A 17,563-nucleotide genomic window follows, 5' to 3' on the forward strand; every position below is an offset into this window, starting at 1 on the left:
CTCTGGTGGCCTTTAAGAAGGCCTTAAAAGCACACATCTTTAACCATGCCTTTGATGGAATTTTGTAACTGTTTTTAACTGTTTTGTTTTTTTCTTGGTTGTAAACTGCCGTGATATTTTATCATTTGGTGGTATACAAATGTAACCAACAAATAAATAAATCTGCCATTTAACTTACCTGGCACAGTCAAGACAGCTGGAGAAGGGTCATCTTTCTCAGTAATTTGGCTGCTATTCCAAAACCAGCGAATCACAACAGGCGTAGGAGGCCCCACTGCATGGCACATGAGATTGAAAGGCTTGTTTTGGGTAACGTTCATCCCCTGGGGATGCTGAATGAAGTGTGGCAGGCCTGTGGGCAGCAAAATTGTTAGGCGGACTTTAATGACAAAGAGACAGACTAAAGCAGTGATGGACACTTTTGATTTATTAAAAGCAGCTGAAGTTATCCAGATCGTGGCCTTGTTCACACAGTTTTTTGAATCTAGGTTTAATGTGGGTTACCAACGACACTGAAGTGATTGTGTGACGCCCTGCCAAGGTGGGAATCTCAGGCCATAAACCAGCTTGGCCTGGGTTCACAGGATCACTTCAGTGTTGATAACCCACATTAAACCTAGATTCAAATGACTGTGATGGACTAGGAGTGGGGAGACCCGAGTTCAAATCCTCATTCAGTCATTAAACTCACTGGGTCACTCTGGGCCAGTCACTTATCTTTCAGCCTAACCTACCTCACAGGGTTGTTGTTAGGATAAACCTAATCATATACACTGCTCTGGGCTCCTTGGAGGAAGAGCGGGAAATAAACATAAAATAACTAAATAATAAAATCTTGTAAGCCAGATGATGCACTTCGCTATTCAACTATTGCCATGAAGTCATTCTTTCAAATCTAAGCTTACCTTCCAACTGAACCAAAATAGGGTCTGACACTATTTCATCACTGTTGATTTTCAGCTTGCAACTGTAGGACCCATTGTCGGAACGCTGGGCTTTGACTAAGCTGCAAGGAGAAAGGAAAAGACTTATAAGGGCTTCAGTGTTTACTATGTGACTTAGCAACAACAACAACAAAACCTAGAACTTCTAGTACACATTAAAAGAATAAAGTAGTATTTTAAGGCCAGCCTGAACTAAAACAGACGGTGCAAGCAGTGGTGGGAACTGTATGAATACATGCGGGATGAGCGGGAAACCACCTGGGAATAATCTAGCATTTTTCCAGTGTTCTCGACAGTTTAATCATGCTCCCAGGCACCTTTTGACCTGCACTGCTGAAAACTGTACACAATGCTGGAGTATGGAGGTGGAGGGCAAGGGGGATAGAGGGTGGTTACATACAAGAGGGGATTGGCAGAATAGAGTACACCTGATCCTATGGTAGATCCCAATCCCTAAACCCCGAATATTTTTAGATCTGCATTGGACATGGTGGGAAGCCCCACAAGCAGATTTGGAGTGACTTTTCAAATGTAATAAATCCACAGAGGAGCCGAGTTGCTTAGGGAGTAGGGTGTGTGTAGAGCAGTGCAGAGAGTCTGGCTAAACCACGGATTCAAGTCCCACTGGCTTCACGGGGCGGGAGGGGATAGGGCTGTAGCTCAGGGGTGGAGCATCTGCTTTGGAAGCAGAAGGTCCCAGGCTCAATCCCTGGCATCTCCAGGTAGGGCTGGGAAAGATTCCTGCCTGAAACCCTGAAGTGATGCTGCTAGTGTAGGCAATACTGCACTAGAAGGGCCAATAGTCTGAATAAGTATAAGGCAGCTTTCTATGTTTTAGGTTCCATAGTTGTTGTGGGGATCCAGGATACCACCTCTGTTGTGAGGAAATAGCAGGAGCATTTTCAGACAGCAGGCTTTACTACAAGTTTACTGCAAGGCTTTACTGCGAGTTTGAAGTTGCCCCCCAAAACCAACGCAAAAAGTGGGGTGTTTTTTTACCCGGATATAAATCGGGCTACACTCTAAAGCACAATGAAAAACCCGAATTGTGTGTGAAGTGCTCCCCAATAGCTTGCAGGGGCTGATATGTGAGTGCACCCCTTCCATTCCGGAGGAGAGGCGAACTAAAAGCCGGGTGTGGAAAAGCTCCTGGTGGCTTCTCAATATCAATCAGATCTGCTTCCCACATTGCAGAAGAAAAAGAGGCAGTGTGAGTCACCCACTGTTCCTCTTCATTGCTTCTTTGTAACTTCTGCAATTGTCCTAAACCTTCTCCAACCTACTGTAGTTTTCCACACATTCTTGACATGAAAAAGGAAAGTGTAAAACTTTAAACACAATTTACCTGAAAGTAGAGATCATATTGATTACTTCATTGTCATGAAACTGGTAAAACTGGCTGGCCATTCTGTCAGCATCAAGCAGCTCCTTCCCGTTTTTCCACAAGGAAATCATTGCAGAGTCTTGGTTGATTAGCGATTTAGGGACATTGATGGAACAATTAAATTTGATGTCCGTATGTTCAGCAATTACTATGTTTCTGACTGTAGGATTAAATTTAATGGACTGAAGATGTTCACCAGAGGCAAACTTATTTGCACTCCCAGTACTGGATTCCACATAATGTGTTGATGCATCAGTTCTGGAAATAGTGTTCCTCTTGACTAGAAAGGAACGTGGTAACCGATGTACACCTGTTGAATCTTTTGAAGGTGAATTTGATTTTGAAGATGACAACAAGTCAGAGATTATCCCTTCAACAGGATCTGCAAATTAAGAACACAACATCAAGTGTGGAGAACCAGAAGAAGGTTTCCTGCTCTGGACTTTCTCCAGGTTCATTAAAATTCCTCGGTAGAGCTGCCACCAGTCTCCTATGAGACAAAACTTTATAATTTCCCCTGTTTCCTCTTGAACAAGGGTGAACTCAAAACATAGCAAAAAACCTCAAAGCCTCTTAAAGAGTGTGTAAACAGGCACATAGAAAGACTTAACGGAGCAGGTTTCCAGCCCATATCAAGTTTAAAGCAATCAAAATCTAGTTTATTTAAGAAATTATAAAAAGCAGTACAGGGAAACAAGGCAGAAATGGTCAAAATGCACACAAGGTAGGTACCTTTTTTCCTGTCCAGTGTTAGATAGGAAGCTCAGTAGATCTTTATTTATTTATTTAACATATTTTTATACCACCCAAAACTTACGTCTCTGTGTGGTTTACAACAATGTAAGATCTTAGGTTTTACGGTGCAGTTCACAAAAGAAAAGCTTTGCATCATGGTGAACTTTGCACACTCCTAGGAGCCATGCAGCATGGACTCCGTTAACAAAGCTAAACTAACACGGAAAGCAACATTCTGGAATTAGCAACCTCAAGAGCCCCTCCAGTGACTAACTACACAAAAGCTAGCTGTTTCCTTCATAGGGAAAAAGTCTGCAAATCAGCAGAAAGAGGTACAGCCAGGTGTTAATTAAAATCTTCCTCTTGGAGATAGGGAGGCATCCTCACAGAATGGGAATTTGATTCCTCAGAATCACTAGATTCAAATATTTAACATTTCTCCCTGATAGTGGCATCTCCTTATAGGAGCATCTATTTGCATGTTTGGATAATTAACCACACTGAGTCTTTTCCTGGCTTCCAGAAATACACTGAAGTTACCCGCTTCACAGCACTGCAGGTGCGAAATAAGAAATACACAGAGAGAAAGAAAAAAAGCAAGTTCAAAGCAGCTTTTAGAATGGAGGAAAGTTCCAATATGAAACTTAAATGAGTATGTTGGGCTAGTGTTTGGGCTTAATGAATCAAAGGCCCTCACCATGACATCAAATCTTTTGTTTTTTAAAAAATACAGCCTTCAAGTCCTCTACATTGTTACACACTGTAACAATGTAGGACATTATAGAAATGGAAAAGGTACAGAAGAGGGCAAGCAAAATGATTGGGGCCTAGAGCAGCTTCCTTAGGAGGCAACATGCAAGGCTCTTTAGCTTAGAAAAAAGGCAACTCAGGGGAGACATGACAGAGGTTTATAAAATTATGTATGGTGTGGAGAGAGTGGACAGAATCTCCCCCTCTCACAGCACTAGAACCCGGGGTAATCCCATGAAACTGACTGCTAGGAAATTTAGAAGAAGCAAAAGGAAGTCGTCCCCATCCCCCGCACCCCACACCTATGAATTCTCTGCCACAGAATGTACTGATGGTGACCAGCTTGGGTGGCTTTAACTGGGGCTTAGACACATTCATGGAGAACAGGTCAACAAATAGCTACTAGTCTTGATGGCTATAGGCCACCTCCGGGCTTAGAAGCAAGAAGCCTCTGAATGAATACCAGTTGCAGGGGAGCAACAGCGGGAGAGAAGGCCTGCCTTATCCTCTTGCCTGCAGGCTTCCCGGAGGCATCTGGTGGGCCACTGTGTGAAACAGGATGCGGAACTAGACTAACCATGGGCCTGATCCAGCAGGATCACACAGATGAAATGAGTAGAATAGGCTGAGATTGGTAGGTTCAGACAGCGCAACTGATCTTGGCATATCGTAACCAAGAAAAGAAGTAGGCACTTGTGCTGGGGCTGAGAGAGGCTGCATGGAACTCAGCTGCAGCCAAGATTCTGCACAACGTCTGAACCCACCTCCAACGTTATGGTCTAATTTTCACTGAGGTGGTCAATATGTTTCAGGGCTACATTGCTTCAGACTGTAGATGGAGATACACAAAACTGAATGTTCCTCCATACAGAACAATTCCCTGCACACAGAAAGCTAGCATACTGGGAAGAAGGCTAGACTGGAAGACTCCCCCCAGAAATCACATTTCCTGTTTGGAGGAAATGATTTGCATGGAGGAGCATGTGAGCCCCCACCTGCAGATCTGAAATAGCACAGCCCAGACAGTTTGCCACCTTCACAAAAACAAGACCCTACACCATAAAACGTGTTTGGATAGTATGAAGTCATTGACTGAGGGGAGGCAGCTAAGCAATGGATGAGTTTCCTAAAAGATGCCCTAAAATGGAAGATTCTTATTAATTGTTCTTATATTATCATTATAAATGGTAGCATTATTTAATTTATTTTAAACTGTAAGCTATAAGCTATTTTCAGGTCTGTCTTTTGTTTTTGGCGGAAAAGAGGATTATCCATTTTAATATAGATAAAATATAAATAGGTAAGTGACTGATGGACAATCAAGAACACTCATGAGATCCCAACAGGAACATTAATGTAAAGCATGCATGAAGATTCACTTACTTCTGTTGCAAATGTAACTGTATGCATTTTTTAACTATACCTTGGTTAAAATTAGCAAGTCCAATGGGGCCTGAAAAAAATATACTGTATACTCCAAGGGCTAGTTCTGGACTGTGGGCCATCAGTTACCCCTCCCTTTTCTAGAATAAATGAGTCACTGATTGACCACCCCCCCCATGCTTTCTCAGAGAATGAGAAAAACACATTAGCAAGTGCAAATTCAGCAAAGCCTAAATGCCACATACCAACATATGATTAATAATTAACCAGAGTTTTGCTTGAACTTTGCTAGTGCTGAGCCATGACAATGTGTGCTTATATTGCACAAGACTGCTTGACAATTTGGAGCCCCTGCTGCCCGAGTTTAAATGGCAACATATATGCCTGGTATCATCAAGTGCAAACAGTTTCCGGAGCAGATCCTGCAAGAACAGACTGAGCAAGTCCAAACATCCAGGAGCCCACAAAGGAACAGTGACACTTTGGATAAAAGGGACCCATTTCTAGGAGAGGCGAACCGGAAGAAGAGATTACCAAGTGGACCAGTGTTCTTCATTGTAGGTTGCAGGGACCAGTGGTGGTCCCCATCAACCCTGAGTGTGGCTCCCTGACTGTTTATTGGGCCTGTGTGAAGCATCAGCCAAAGCCAAATAGTCCGCACAGGTCCCTGGCACGACTGAGTGAGCGAGTGAGTTATTGTTCAATTGATATACTGCTTTTCATTAAAATAATCTTTTCGTTAAAATAATCTCAAATCGGTTTACAATATAATTAAAACCATGCATAATTAAAGTACAAAGGTACTATGTGGAGGAGAACATTCCCACCATGCAGTACTGCATTTTGCTCAGCACTGCTGTGGCTCCGTTAAGGGGAACGGAGCCCTCTTGAGCTCCTGCACCATCCCATCTTGGAAGGCGTGCCTGTGTAGCCCTTCCCGGTGCTTTTCTCCAAGAGCTCTTAAAAAAGGTCCTCTCTCTCTTAAAGGGCCCTCCCAGCACTAAGAAAAGCACAGCATAGTGGGAAACGGCTCTGTCATTGATGGTTTGGGGTTTTGTTTGGTTTTTTGCCAAAATCGCCCCCGCTTGAGAAAAGCAGTTATTAAAAAAAAAAAAGAGGGAAGGTTTTCAAAAGTCCATCCATGGCCGAATTAGTTAATTGTTCAATTGAGCTTAAGGGTGAGGAACAGAAAATCTCAGTTAGGGAGCTCCATCTTTTAGCAAAACAGAAGGAAATGTTCTCTAGTAAGTGCTATAACATATAATAATACAGAACATATTGTCACGATGTAATAGTATTATGGCTCTGAAAAGCAAGATTCTAAAGCAATTAATACTAATTTGATAAAACACAGAAGGACTCATTCTGAAAACACAGGAACATATGCACTACTACTTCTTTTAAAAAAAACCTCCATCTGGAAATGGATACTGTCACCTTATTTGATGAGCAAAGTAAAGGTAAAGTGTGCTGTCGAGTTGATTTCGACTCCTGGAGACAACAGAGCCCTGTGGCTGTCTTTGGTAGAATACAGGAGGTGTTTACCATTGCCTTCTCCCATGCAGTATGAGATGATGCCTTTCAGTATCTTCTTATATTGCTGCTGCCCAATATAGGTGTTTCCCATAGTCTAGGATTTGAACCGGCAACCTTCTGCTTGTTAGTCAAGCATTGCCCTGATGCACCACTTAAGCTGGCCCAATAAGCAAAGTACTCCGTCCTGAAAAGTAACTTTTTGTATCAGAAATGCAGGCAGACAGGACAATGGCGTCTAGAACAGTCGCTATCAAGCAAACATAAATGTCTGCGCACAAAAAACACAATCTAAACAAAAATGCAGCACACCACAAACTTAACAAAACAAGCATTTGTTGCAGCGTTGCTTCATGATATTTTGTTTTCTGAAGCAAAGCACCAAATTACACCCACTCCATTCCCTCTCCTTTATCTTATTTTCTCTGTTAAAGGAAAAGTAAAGTTGACCACAGAGCCCGGGGACTTAACCAAGCCAGAGGTTGCTGGTTCGAATCCCCGCTGGTATGTTTCCCAGACTATGGGGAAGCACCTATATCGGGCAGCAGAGATACAGGAACGTGCTGAAAGGCATCATCTCACACTGTGCAGGAGGAGGCAACGGTAAACCCCTCCTATATTCTACCAAATAAAACCACATGGCTCTGTGGTCGCCAGGAGTCGACACCGACTCGACGGCACAACTTATCTTTAACATTATACACAATGAGACTATTCCCACGGTCACTGGAAAATGGGCTAAGGGAGCTTAGCCCACTTTCCAGTGAACATGCAAACCACCGGGCTCACGGGTGAGCCCCGTGTTCCCAAGATGGCTAGCCCACCTAAAACACCCTCCCCTTAAACAGGGTTAATGGAGCGCTCCATTAACCTTGTTTTCCTGCTTGTGTGCCACCGCAATCCGCAGTGACACATGAGTAGATCCCCGACCGGTAGCCTCCTGGTGTTGGGGGTCCCCTGGTAGCAGCCTCCTGGCATCGGGGGGTCCCCCCAGAATGCCCGGTACACTCGCACGGGCCAAGTGGCCCCCGATCCCCGCAGCCCCCACTGGCTCCGTGGGGAGCTGGTAGTCACGTGGGCGGCTGAGCCAGCCATTCAGGGCTACACGGCTGTTCATCTGTGGGAAGAGCAGGCTAAGCTCGCTCTCCCCACAGAACCCTCCCAGGCTCTACACACAGATCGTGTGTAGAGCCTCAATCAAAGTTAAATGGGTCAGATTTCAGACAAACTGTGGATCTGTGGTGCATCAGAGATGCTTCAAGGTTCAACCCTGGCATCTCCAGGTAGGCCTGAGAGAATCTGCTTAAAACGCTGGAGAGGCACTGCCAGTCACGGTAGACTAGAGCTGCATCACTTTGGCCTTCCAGCTGTTGCTGGACTACAATTCACTCCCATCATCCTTGACTACCGGCCACTGTGGCTGGGGATGATGGGAGTTGTAGTTCAGCAACAGCTGGAGCGCCAAAGTTGCACAGCCCTGCTGTAAACAATACCGAACAAGATAGATCAATGGTCTGAGTTTTGCATTTAAGCAAGCATTTAATGCTCCCATTTTAATCAGCAGCGATTTAAGCAATTGATTTAAATCAATCAATGTACTTAACTATGACTTGATAATGTCCTGAAATGATAGTGTGAAGTAAATCCTGATTTATGTGGCTCTGCTTGACTAACAAGAAGAAGGTTGCCAGTTCAAATCCCCACTGGTACTATATCGGGCAGCAGTGATATAGGAAGATGCTGAAAGGCATCATCTCATACTGCATGGGAAGAGGCAATGGTAAATGTCTCCTGTATTCTACCAAAGAAAACCACAGGGCTCTGTGGGAGCCAGGAGTAGAAATCAACTTGACAGTACACTTTACTTTTACTGAACAACAATTTCCATTTGTTTGCAAAGGGATCTCCCACACTTTTTATTTATCTGTCAGAGGGTGACCCTCTCTGACCCACAGCTAAAGTGGAAAAATGTTTTCCGTTTAACAGTCTCTCTCATTCAAACGGCTGCCCAACAGGATCAGACGCTTCTTTCAAATGAATATACTAAAGGGTGCTTGTCTGGTGTATAGCAGCAGTTTCTTTTTCCTAACCAAAAGAGATTTCCCAGTTTCTCAGGAATGGAGGCTTAACAACAAAATAAATATGGATTAAACAAAAGTAAATACATCACCATCAGAAGCTGCATACTGATTCCCTCCAAGACCTGTCTCACAAAAGCAAGCCCATATATAAAATGTTTTCACACTACTTTATGGGATTACTGTGCAAATCCAAGCACATGTTCTCCAATACTTTATAGGATTATGAGTGCATGACCTTTATTTTACTGTATTCAGCATGCATGTTGTGATTAATTCAGGGTTGCATATTTGCAAAGCCTTCAAGAGCACCATCCTCAGATACAATGGGTAAGTAAACAATTCACAACCTTCCAATCCACAGTTACACATTTCTGCTTTAAAATTATTCTCCCTCTGCTTTCTTTGGCAAGGGGGTAGAAGCAGCAGGTACCACAAGGGGTGCTTCTTAATTAATATTTTTCTCCAGTACTGATGCCATTTGTGTATCATTTAGTCCTGAGGATTCTGACTACACACCTCCCAACCCAAGGGAGTGGGGCTGTCGCTCAGTAAAACAGCATGTGCTTTGCAGGTAGGAGGTCCCAGCTTCAATCCTTGGCAGCTCCAGGTACGTTGGGAAATATTTCTACCTGAAACCATGGAGAAGCCACCGCCAGTGGCAATACTGAACTAGATTGATCAATGGTCTGACTTAGTAGAAGGCAATTTCCTATATTCCTGTATATAACCACTGCATTCCCAGATTTTCCCAGCTATCCTGGTATTTTTAATTGCTGATTTGACAAAACATTTTGTAGCTTCTGTCACAACTGTAGCTCAGTCCTTCCAGGTGTGCATACATGTCACATTCTTGTCTCACCTAGAATGACCAGGCAATGGAGAAATGCAGGCACGCACACCATCACAAGCCACACTTCTTGGTTTGGAAGGAAGTGTGGCTTTTGATGGTGTGTCACCCTGCCTCTCTCTATTACCTGCCATCCCTCCTCTGTTACTTGTTCTCTGCTGGATAATAGGGATGGTCAACCTGAGGCTCTCGAGCTGCTGTTGGACTACAACTCCCACCACCCCTAGTCACAATAAATTGCAACTGGGAATGCTGGGAGTTGTAGTCCAACAACAGTTAGCAAGCCTCAAGGTGACCACCCCTACTGTATAAGGAAAAACCTTCAAGTTACTGAGGGGAATTTGCAAGCCTCCCTATTTATGTGCTACATTCTTTTTATATAATATTATATTATATTATATATTTATTCGATTTCTATACCGCCTTTCCAAAAATGGCTCAGGGTGGTTTACACAGAGAAATAACAAATAAATAAGATGGATCCCTGTCCCCAAAGGGCTCACAATCTAAAAGAAATGTAAGATAGACACCAGCAACAGTCACTGGAGGTACTGTGCTGGAGGTGGATAGGGCCAGTTACTCTCCCCCTGCTAAATAAAGAGAATCACCATGTTAAAAGGTGCATCTTTGCCAAGTGTTTACATTCCTATCTCACCCCCTTGATCCTTAAAGTAATCCTGGGAGGTTGATTAGGCTAACAGCAAGCAGCTACCCAAAGGTCACCCAGTGAACTCTACAGAGGAGTCAGGATTAGAACTCGCATTTTGGGCGGGATAAAACTGTGTAAATAAATAAACAAACAAACTCTGGCCTCTGCAAACCTAAGCTCTAACCACTAGTGATTAGAGTTCTAACCACTACTCTGCAGAAGCTCTCGCAGCTGAAGAGGGATTTGAAAATGGTCTTCCCACACCCAGGCTGACACTGTAACCCATGGAATGCACCACATGGGTTAAAAGAGCATGGTGAGATCTGGGAGGCAAGTTGGCCCTAAAACTATCTTTTGCCACAGCAATCAAAATGTGTACACAAGCTCTCAGATGGCTCCCTCCTGCTTCTCACGCCTGCCCAGCCCAGCAAACACACCGGGGGTGAGGTGGGAATACCAGCTGAGGTCAAGAGGAAGGAACAGAGGCGCCAGGACGCTTTGTTCTTCTCAGCGTGCCCCCCAAGGCATACCCCCCCACCCCCACCCAGGCACACACGGGCAAGAATTAGCCACTGGAGCTGCATGCTGGTGGCAGGTTAATAGCTAGTAAGCTACTGTTTGGAAATTCAGCCTGTGTCTATTAAGAAGCATTCCAATGGCAGTGGTTATGCAGTGCTATTCTTTGCCAATATCCATATAATCCATTGTTTATGCACTCCGTTCCAGAAATCTCTTTATTTTCTTCTGCCAGGTGTGTGATGAGAGAGAAAGGAAACGCGCTCTGCGCTTCCTCAGAGGCACTCTCTCTACATTCATTCTCTACATTCTGCTCTTGTCTCCCTCGTCGTCATTTGGTTTTATGTAAACCGCCTCGAGTCTAAGGAAGTCAGGCGGTCAATAAATTTGCTACATAAATAAATGACAGATGCCAGGTCAGTGCTTCCTGGCTTCGTTGTGCTAAGCAGAGTTGTGGCCTCTCAGTCCCCTGTGAAACTTTCTGCCTCATATTAAAACAAGACCAATCAATCCACTTTCCCCAGTTTTGTAAAGACCACAAGAGAGGGGTAGTAGGACTGAAGAATAATTCTCCTCCAACCTTCCAGCCAGAGTGCCTTATGGAAACCTGCTCTATGTAAGGTTGCCAACTTTCCAGTGTTCACCTGGAGTTCCCAGGAATTGGAATCCATCTCCAGATGACTACTGAAAGCAAATATTTTTCAGAGATGTTTTAGCGGTCTAATATTGTGAAAAACTTTGTGGGGAGAAAAGTCTCCAGCCTTCAGTCAGAGTTGGCAATGCTAATGATGGGGGGGGGGCAGGAGAGAGACCGCCCCTCCAGAAGAGTTGGAAGACTAGGTAACCCCCTCTTCCCTCCCTCCTTCTTCCCAAGCCCGCCGCCCTACACCCGCTTTCAGCATCTAGCCTCAGAGAAGAATCGCGCACCACCGTTGCTGCTTATCTGGCCCTTTGGACGCAAAGCAAAGAGGAGAAAGACGGAAAGGCTTTTACCTTCGGAGGAAGAGGCCGGCGCCAGCAGCAGCCACAGCGGCAGCAGGAGCCCCAGAAACCCTCGCATGGTGGGCAGGCTTGGCAGGAGCCCGACCTGAGAACTCGAGGAGGACCCCTGACCCCCCGGATCCCCCGTTCCGCAGAAGCCTCCGGTCTGTCTGTCTGTCTCCCCTCGGACGCCGCCGCCAGCCTCCAGACGCTCCGCCGCCTCGACGGAATTTGCCTCCTGCCCGCTCACTGGACCAAAACAAAAGTTCTCCGGGGGAAAAACTTTAGAAGGGGCGGGACGAGGGAGGGAGGTGAGTCGAAAGGAGACCCTCCTCCTCCAGCTCCGAGGGTGATGGAGGGAGGCGGGGAGCTGGTGTCCGAAGGAGGACGTGTGCCTGGGTGCCTCCTCTTGGAAAGAGGGATCGGGGCGGGGGTAGCGGAGCGGCGCCTCCGTTTCCTGAAGAGGGAACAAATTTCAGCCGCGTTTAACAAAAGAGAGGCTTGTGGGCATTGTGGAGACAGATCTGTGTGTGGCCTGTGTTTCCCAGTCCCACTCATGCGCGCACGCACGTGTGTACAGACACAAGCAACTGCCTGTAAACAGTGGGGTCCCCCAAAAGAGTGATTGCTTGCTTGCCATCACGTCGGTGTCGACTCCTAGCGACCACACAGATAGATTCTCTCCAGGATGATCTGTCTTCAACTTGGCCTTTATGCATCCATTGCTGTCGTAATCGAGTCCATCCACCTTGTTGCTGGCCGTCCTCTTCTTCTCTTTCCTTCAACTTTCTGCAGCATTATGGACTTCTCAAGGGAGCTGGGTTTTTGCATAATGTGCTGAATGCAAAAAGTCCTGGCTGACAGGATGAGGAAAATTACTCAAAATTATCTTTTTGATTTAAATTTCAGTTAGTATTTTTAAAACAAAATCCAGTCCACAGATCGTAGCACTGAAAACAGTTTATATACAACACAATACTAGTCTCTTCTGAGGGTTTTAACTGGAGTTGCAGGGATTGGAATTAGCAACGGCAAGGCATCCATGGCCCGGCCCCCTCCCCAAAGCGATTGGTTCCAACTCTCCTCACCCCAACTCTAATATAGGAATATAAGTTTGTTTTTTAATGTTCCACTAGAGAATGCCAAACAAATAGTGTAAAGGATCTGAAATGAAGAATTCAAAAAGCAAACTGACAGATCCAATAATGTAACAGAAACCTTTAAGAGAATTATTGCATTGTAGGAGACCTGTAGTCTCCCATGAGAAAGATTGATTCCACAACATTGAAGTTCTGAAGAAGATCTAATTTATATTTTCAGAAGAATATATTAACTTTTATGAATACTTGAAAAATATATTCAAAAAAATGTTATTACCAGGGTGTTGCTCTGGTTTGTACATCATGAGTTCTCCTGTTCATTTCTTTGTTGCTGGGTTTATTTTATTGATTTATTTATATTAGCATGTTTAGATTATTACTCAATTTTCAACATAGTTTATATGTATACATTTATTTGTTGTGGTTTTTCTGTTATATTATTGGATGTTTCAGTTTGCTTTTTGGATTCCACTATAGAACACTTCAGGTATTTAGGGACATAGAAAGCTGACTAAGCCTTATACCATGTCAGAATTTGGTCCATCTCACTCAGTATCGTCTACACTGACTGGCAGTGGCTCTCCAAGGTTTCAGGCAGGAGTCTTTCCCAGCCCGACCTGGAGATAAGGGGTATACATGAAACCGTTCCAAGCTCGGAATGGAACTCAAAATCTGCGAATTTTTTTTATATATATATTTATTTATTTATTAGATTTATATACCGCCCTTCCGATAGGGCTTCGATCAGAACAGGGGCGTAACTATAATAGGGCAAGGGGAGACAGTTGTCTGGGGGCCCACTGCCTTGGGGGACCCCCCAGTCACATGACTGACTCCCCCAGCTGTGCTCCCGCCCGGGCTTCCTTCAGTTGTATTTGTCCTCCGAAACTGATGTGAGTGTTAAGACCTGGAGCTACCAGAACAGCATGACTTTCTCTAGTACCATTAAATGACTTGCATCGTCCACAATTTACGAAACCTTTTAAAAAATAATGTAGGATGATGTTTTATTGTCACACACACACACACACTACTATGCTTTTTATCTCCACTATTCAGCCTCATTTAAGATTTCTTTACTTCATGAGCTGAGCTTCAGTGAGTGGGGGCCCATTTTAAAATCTCTGGGCCCACTCCAAACTTGCTACACCCCTGATCAGAACAATGGTAGGGATGTGCAATCCGGCTCAACGTCAAAACAGAACCAAACCACCCCCTGTTCAATCCGACCCCAGACCAAACACACCCTGACTGATCGGGGGTTAACGGAGTTTTTGTTTTTTGTTTGTTTGTTTACTAAAACAATTTTTTTTAATGTCACTTACCCCCTCCAGGGAAGTTGTTGGAGGCGGCGGTGGGGGTGTCTCCATGGAGGTTCTCCCTCCCCCCACCGGGCTCAATGCAGCCTGAACCGGCCCATTCGGTCGGCTTTTTGGCTCATTCAGCCTCCATTTTGGAGGCCACTGCACCTGTGCAATTGGCCTCTGAGTGGCCTGGCCAAAATGGCCACCACGCCGAGGGAGAAGGCCCAAATGGGCCGAAGAGCCGGCCGAATGGGCCAGTTCGGGCTGCATTGAGGCTGGTGGGGGGAGGGGGAACCTCCATGGACACACACACACCCCGCCGCCGCCTCCAACAACTCCTCTGGAGGGGGTAAGTGACATTTTTAAAAAATAGTTTTTTAAAAAGGTCTGCGAACCGCCCCCCCCCCGGGGACTGAACCAAACTGGGAGGGGTCAAGGGGGTGTCGGACCGAACCGGCCCGGTCAGGTTCGAGTCTGGTCCAGAGAAATCGAACCGGGCCATTCGGTTCTGTGCACATCCCTAAACAATGGGACAGGCTGGCTGTTCCGCAGTAACAACCCCATTCTGAACGGAATATTTTGAGCACCATTTTGGAATCCAAAATGGCACTCTTCTGGCTTTTGTGCACACACGGTGGCCATTTGTGTGGTGGTGCACTGAGGCCAAAAGAGCGCCATTTTGGATTCCAAAATGGCACTCGGAACAGGTCGACGAAACGTTCCACTTTGTTCTGTTCTGAGCTTGAAACAGGCTCCCTTTTAAAAGGGTTTTTTGTTTTGAATTCAGAATGCTCTAAACAGTCCACTCCAAGTCGAAATGTCTCAACCCATATGTTTTGATTCTACACATCCCTATTGGAGATGCTGCCAGGGCTTGAACCTGGGACCTTTTGCATGCAAGCAGATGCTCTGTCACTGAGCTATGGTCCCATTCCCTAAGGGGAATATCTTACAGCACACAGTTCTCAGCTCACATGTAGTCACCCATCTAAATGCAAACCAAGGCAAACCCTGCTTAGCAAATGAAACAATTAATGCTCACTACCACAAGGCTGGATCTCTGCCCTCAAATCTGAGTAATTCTACAAATCTGAAATCAAGTACTGAATTCCACAAATCTGATGAAGCTACTTTCAAGATGACGAGATGCAACTTTTCTCCAGCTCCTGTACTGTTTCATTCCTTTTGCTGTGCACACCACTTTGGTAATCTGTTGTTGTTGTTGTTGTTGTTGAAAATCAGTATTTAAATACTCTAAATAATAAAGTAATGGCCTACATTAGAAAGAAAATTACTCAGAGTGGCTGACGTCCTGCGCAATGTTCCACACATGTATGTGTAGTTGTGTAAGAGTGTTCTTGTGCAGTTGTAAAAAATTGCACAAACACATTGCACGACTGTACGGCCACTGAAAATAATGGCCTTACAGTCACATAAGTCCGTTTGTGCAATGTTTGTACTTGCAAGAGCGCTCTTGCACAACTGCGTATATGTTGCGTTACAATGCAGGCATTACATTGTGCAGTATGTCAGCCTGCAGTCCCATCAAAATTAAAAGGAGAAGCTGGGCATTGCCTAACTTCTTTTAATTTCCGTGAGAGTACTTTGAGTAATTTTGCTCCATCATGTCAATCAATCCATAGTACTGAATGTCTCTGCATGAAGAATGTCTTCACTTCAAATGCATCAGGATCTGATGTTTTGTATTAATTACCTGGGGGCGGGGGGGAGAGAGTTTCTTGTTACACTTGGCAATTTTTCAGTCATGTTGTAAAACTGGACAGTTTGTGAAATCTCCCCAACACCCAGATTAGCAAAAGCAGTGCTATATATAATCAAGAATATATCACATTGAAGATATCGTGTTGCTTAAAAATAAACAAATAAATAGCTGTAACAAAGACAGGGCAGTGGGAGGAGACCCTGCAAATTGTTCGCACATGCCTTTAACTCTGGAGGGGGAGAAAACACCACATTCCATACAGAACCTTACCCAAGCAGCACTGCTGCCAGAGATTGAGTTTTTGCTTCTCTCTTTTAGTCACTGTGAACTTCTAACATCTTGAAGCAATCAGCCCCGAAGAAAAGGCATGTGGCACTGACGGGCATACTGGAGATGACAGCATCAGATCCATGTGTCAGAACTGGGCCTTTTCCAATTCCATATTGAATAGGGGCCGGGGGGGCAATTTAAAGCACAGAACGGGCAGCTGCAACAGCCCTATTCAGACATTATTTATTTTATTATTATTTTTATTCTTTTGCATTTTATATCCTGCTCTTCCTCCAAGGAGCCCAGAGCGGTGTACTACATACTTAGGTTTCTCCTCCCGACACCCCTGTGAAGCAGGTTAGTACAGATGTCTGTACTCATAGGTATATGTTTTTGTGTGAATGACAGTACCTGTTTTCATGTAGAATGTGAACCTGGTACAAGCCCCCTGAAGTGCAGGGTACAGACAGGAAGTGTACTGCTGCACCTGCATTCAACATAACGGTGCCTGTGTACACTATACACTCAAGTCCTCTTTTCAGACATTCGGTGCTCACACTTACAGTGCCTAAAGCGGGGAGGAAATCCGCCCCCCAGCACTGTCACTCACCCCTTCCAGCCGGCCACTCACAATTAACAGCTCCGTTTGTCTGAAAAGGGAAGCACCATAACCGTGATGTCCGGTGCTTCCATGAGGAGCAATCTCAGGTGGTCCAGATTGCTGCACAAGAAGCGCCAGCCATCACAGTGAGGAGGACACTTCCCCCTTCAGACAAAGGAAGCGATATGTTAAATAAATAAATTATAGTGAGCAGCTGGTTGGAGGGGGTGAGTGACAGCGCCAGGGCGGGACTTCCTCCCCGCTTTTGGCACTATAAGTTAAGCACAGTGTCTGAAGAGGGCTTCATTGAGCATAACGTCTGAATAGGATGTTGGACCACATGTTCATGCCTCTGAAGCTGCTTTGCTCCAGACATGTTCTCTCTCACTACGAATAACCCTCACCATAAGACAAAAAGAGCTAGGGGAATTTGAAGTGGGAAACGGCACCCCCTTCCATCCTGTCCCTGTCCTGTTTTCCTTTGCCTCTCCGGTCCCCGCTTTATGAGAAACGGGCGGTTACCTGATTCTGACACATGGGTCATGCTGCCATGACATCTAGCTTGGTCCTCAGAAGAGAACAAACAAAACTGCAGAACAGAACAGCTGTTCCAAGAAATCGGGGGTGGTGGTGGTGTTTCCTTTATCTCCAACCTACAACTCTGTTTTGTTGCCCTCCTACAGAGCACAGCTCCCTCTTTATTACTCCCACATTGTTACTTAGCGCTGTGGAAGTGCAGGATTCAGGAAGGGAGGCCTGGAG

The 17,563-nt window shown here is 45.0% G+C and overlaps 1 protein-coding gene across 2 annotated transcripts in view; it reads right to left on the minus strand.

Annotated features, from left to right (window-relative positions):
• MERTK (MER proto-oncogene, tyrosine kinase) overlaps positions 1–12,189 on the minus strand; it is a 76,796-nt gene extending 64,607 nt beyond the window's left edge. For both annotated transcript variants that reach the window (XM_053313507.1, XM_053313499.1), the window contains exons 1-4: positions 11,816–12,189; positions 2,290–2,710; positions 906–1,006; positions 179–352 (exon numbers count right to left, since the gene is read on the minus strand). In XM_053313507.1, coding sequence (XP_053169482.1) covers positions 179–352; positions 906–1,006; positions 2,290–2,710; positions 11,816–11,882 — 763 coding nt within the window. In that variant the 5' untranslated portion in view covers positions 11,883–12,189. The remainder of the gene's footprint in view (positions 1–178; positions 353–905; positions 1,007–2,289; positions 2,711–11,815) is intronic.
• Positions 12,190–17,563: the final 5,374 nt, after the last annotated feature.

The sequence above is a fragment of the Hemicordylus capensis genome, chromosome 1 (assembly GCF_027244095.1).
Source record: "Hemicordylus capensis ecotype Gifberg chromosome 1, rHemCap1.1.pri, whole genome shotgun sequence".
NCBI classification, from domain to species: domain Eukaryota; kingdom Metazoa; phylum Chordata; class Lepidosauria; order Squamata; family Cordylidae; genus Hemicordylus; species Hemicordylus capensis.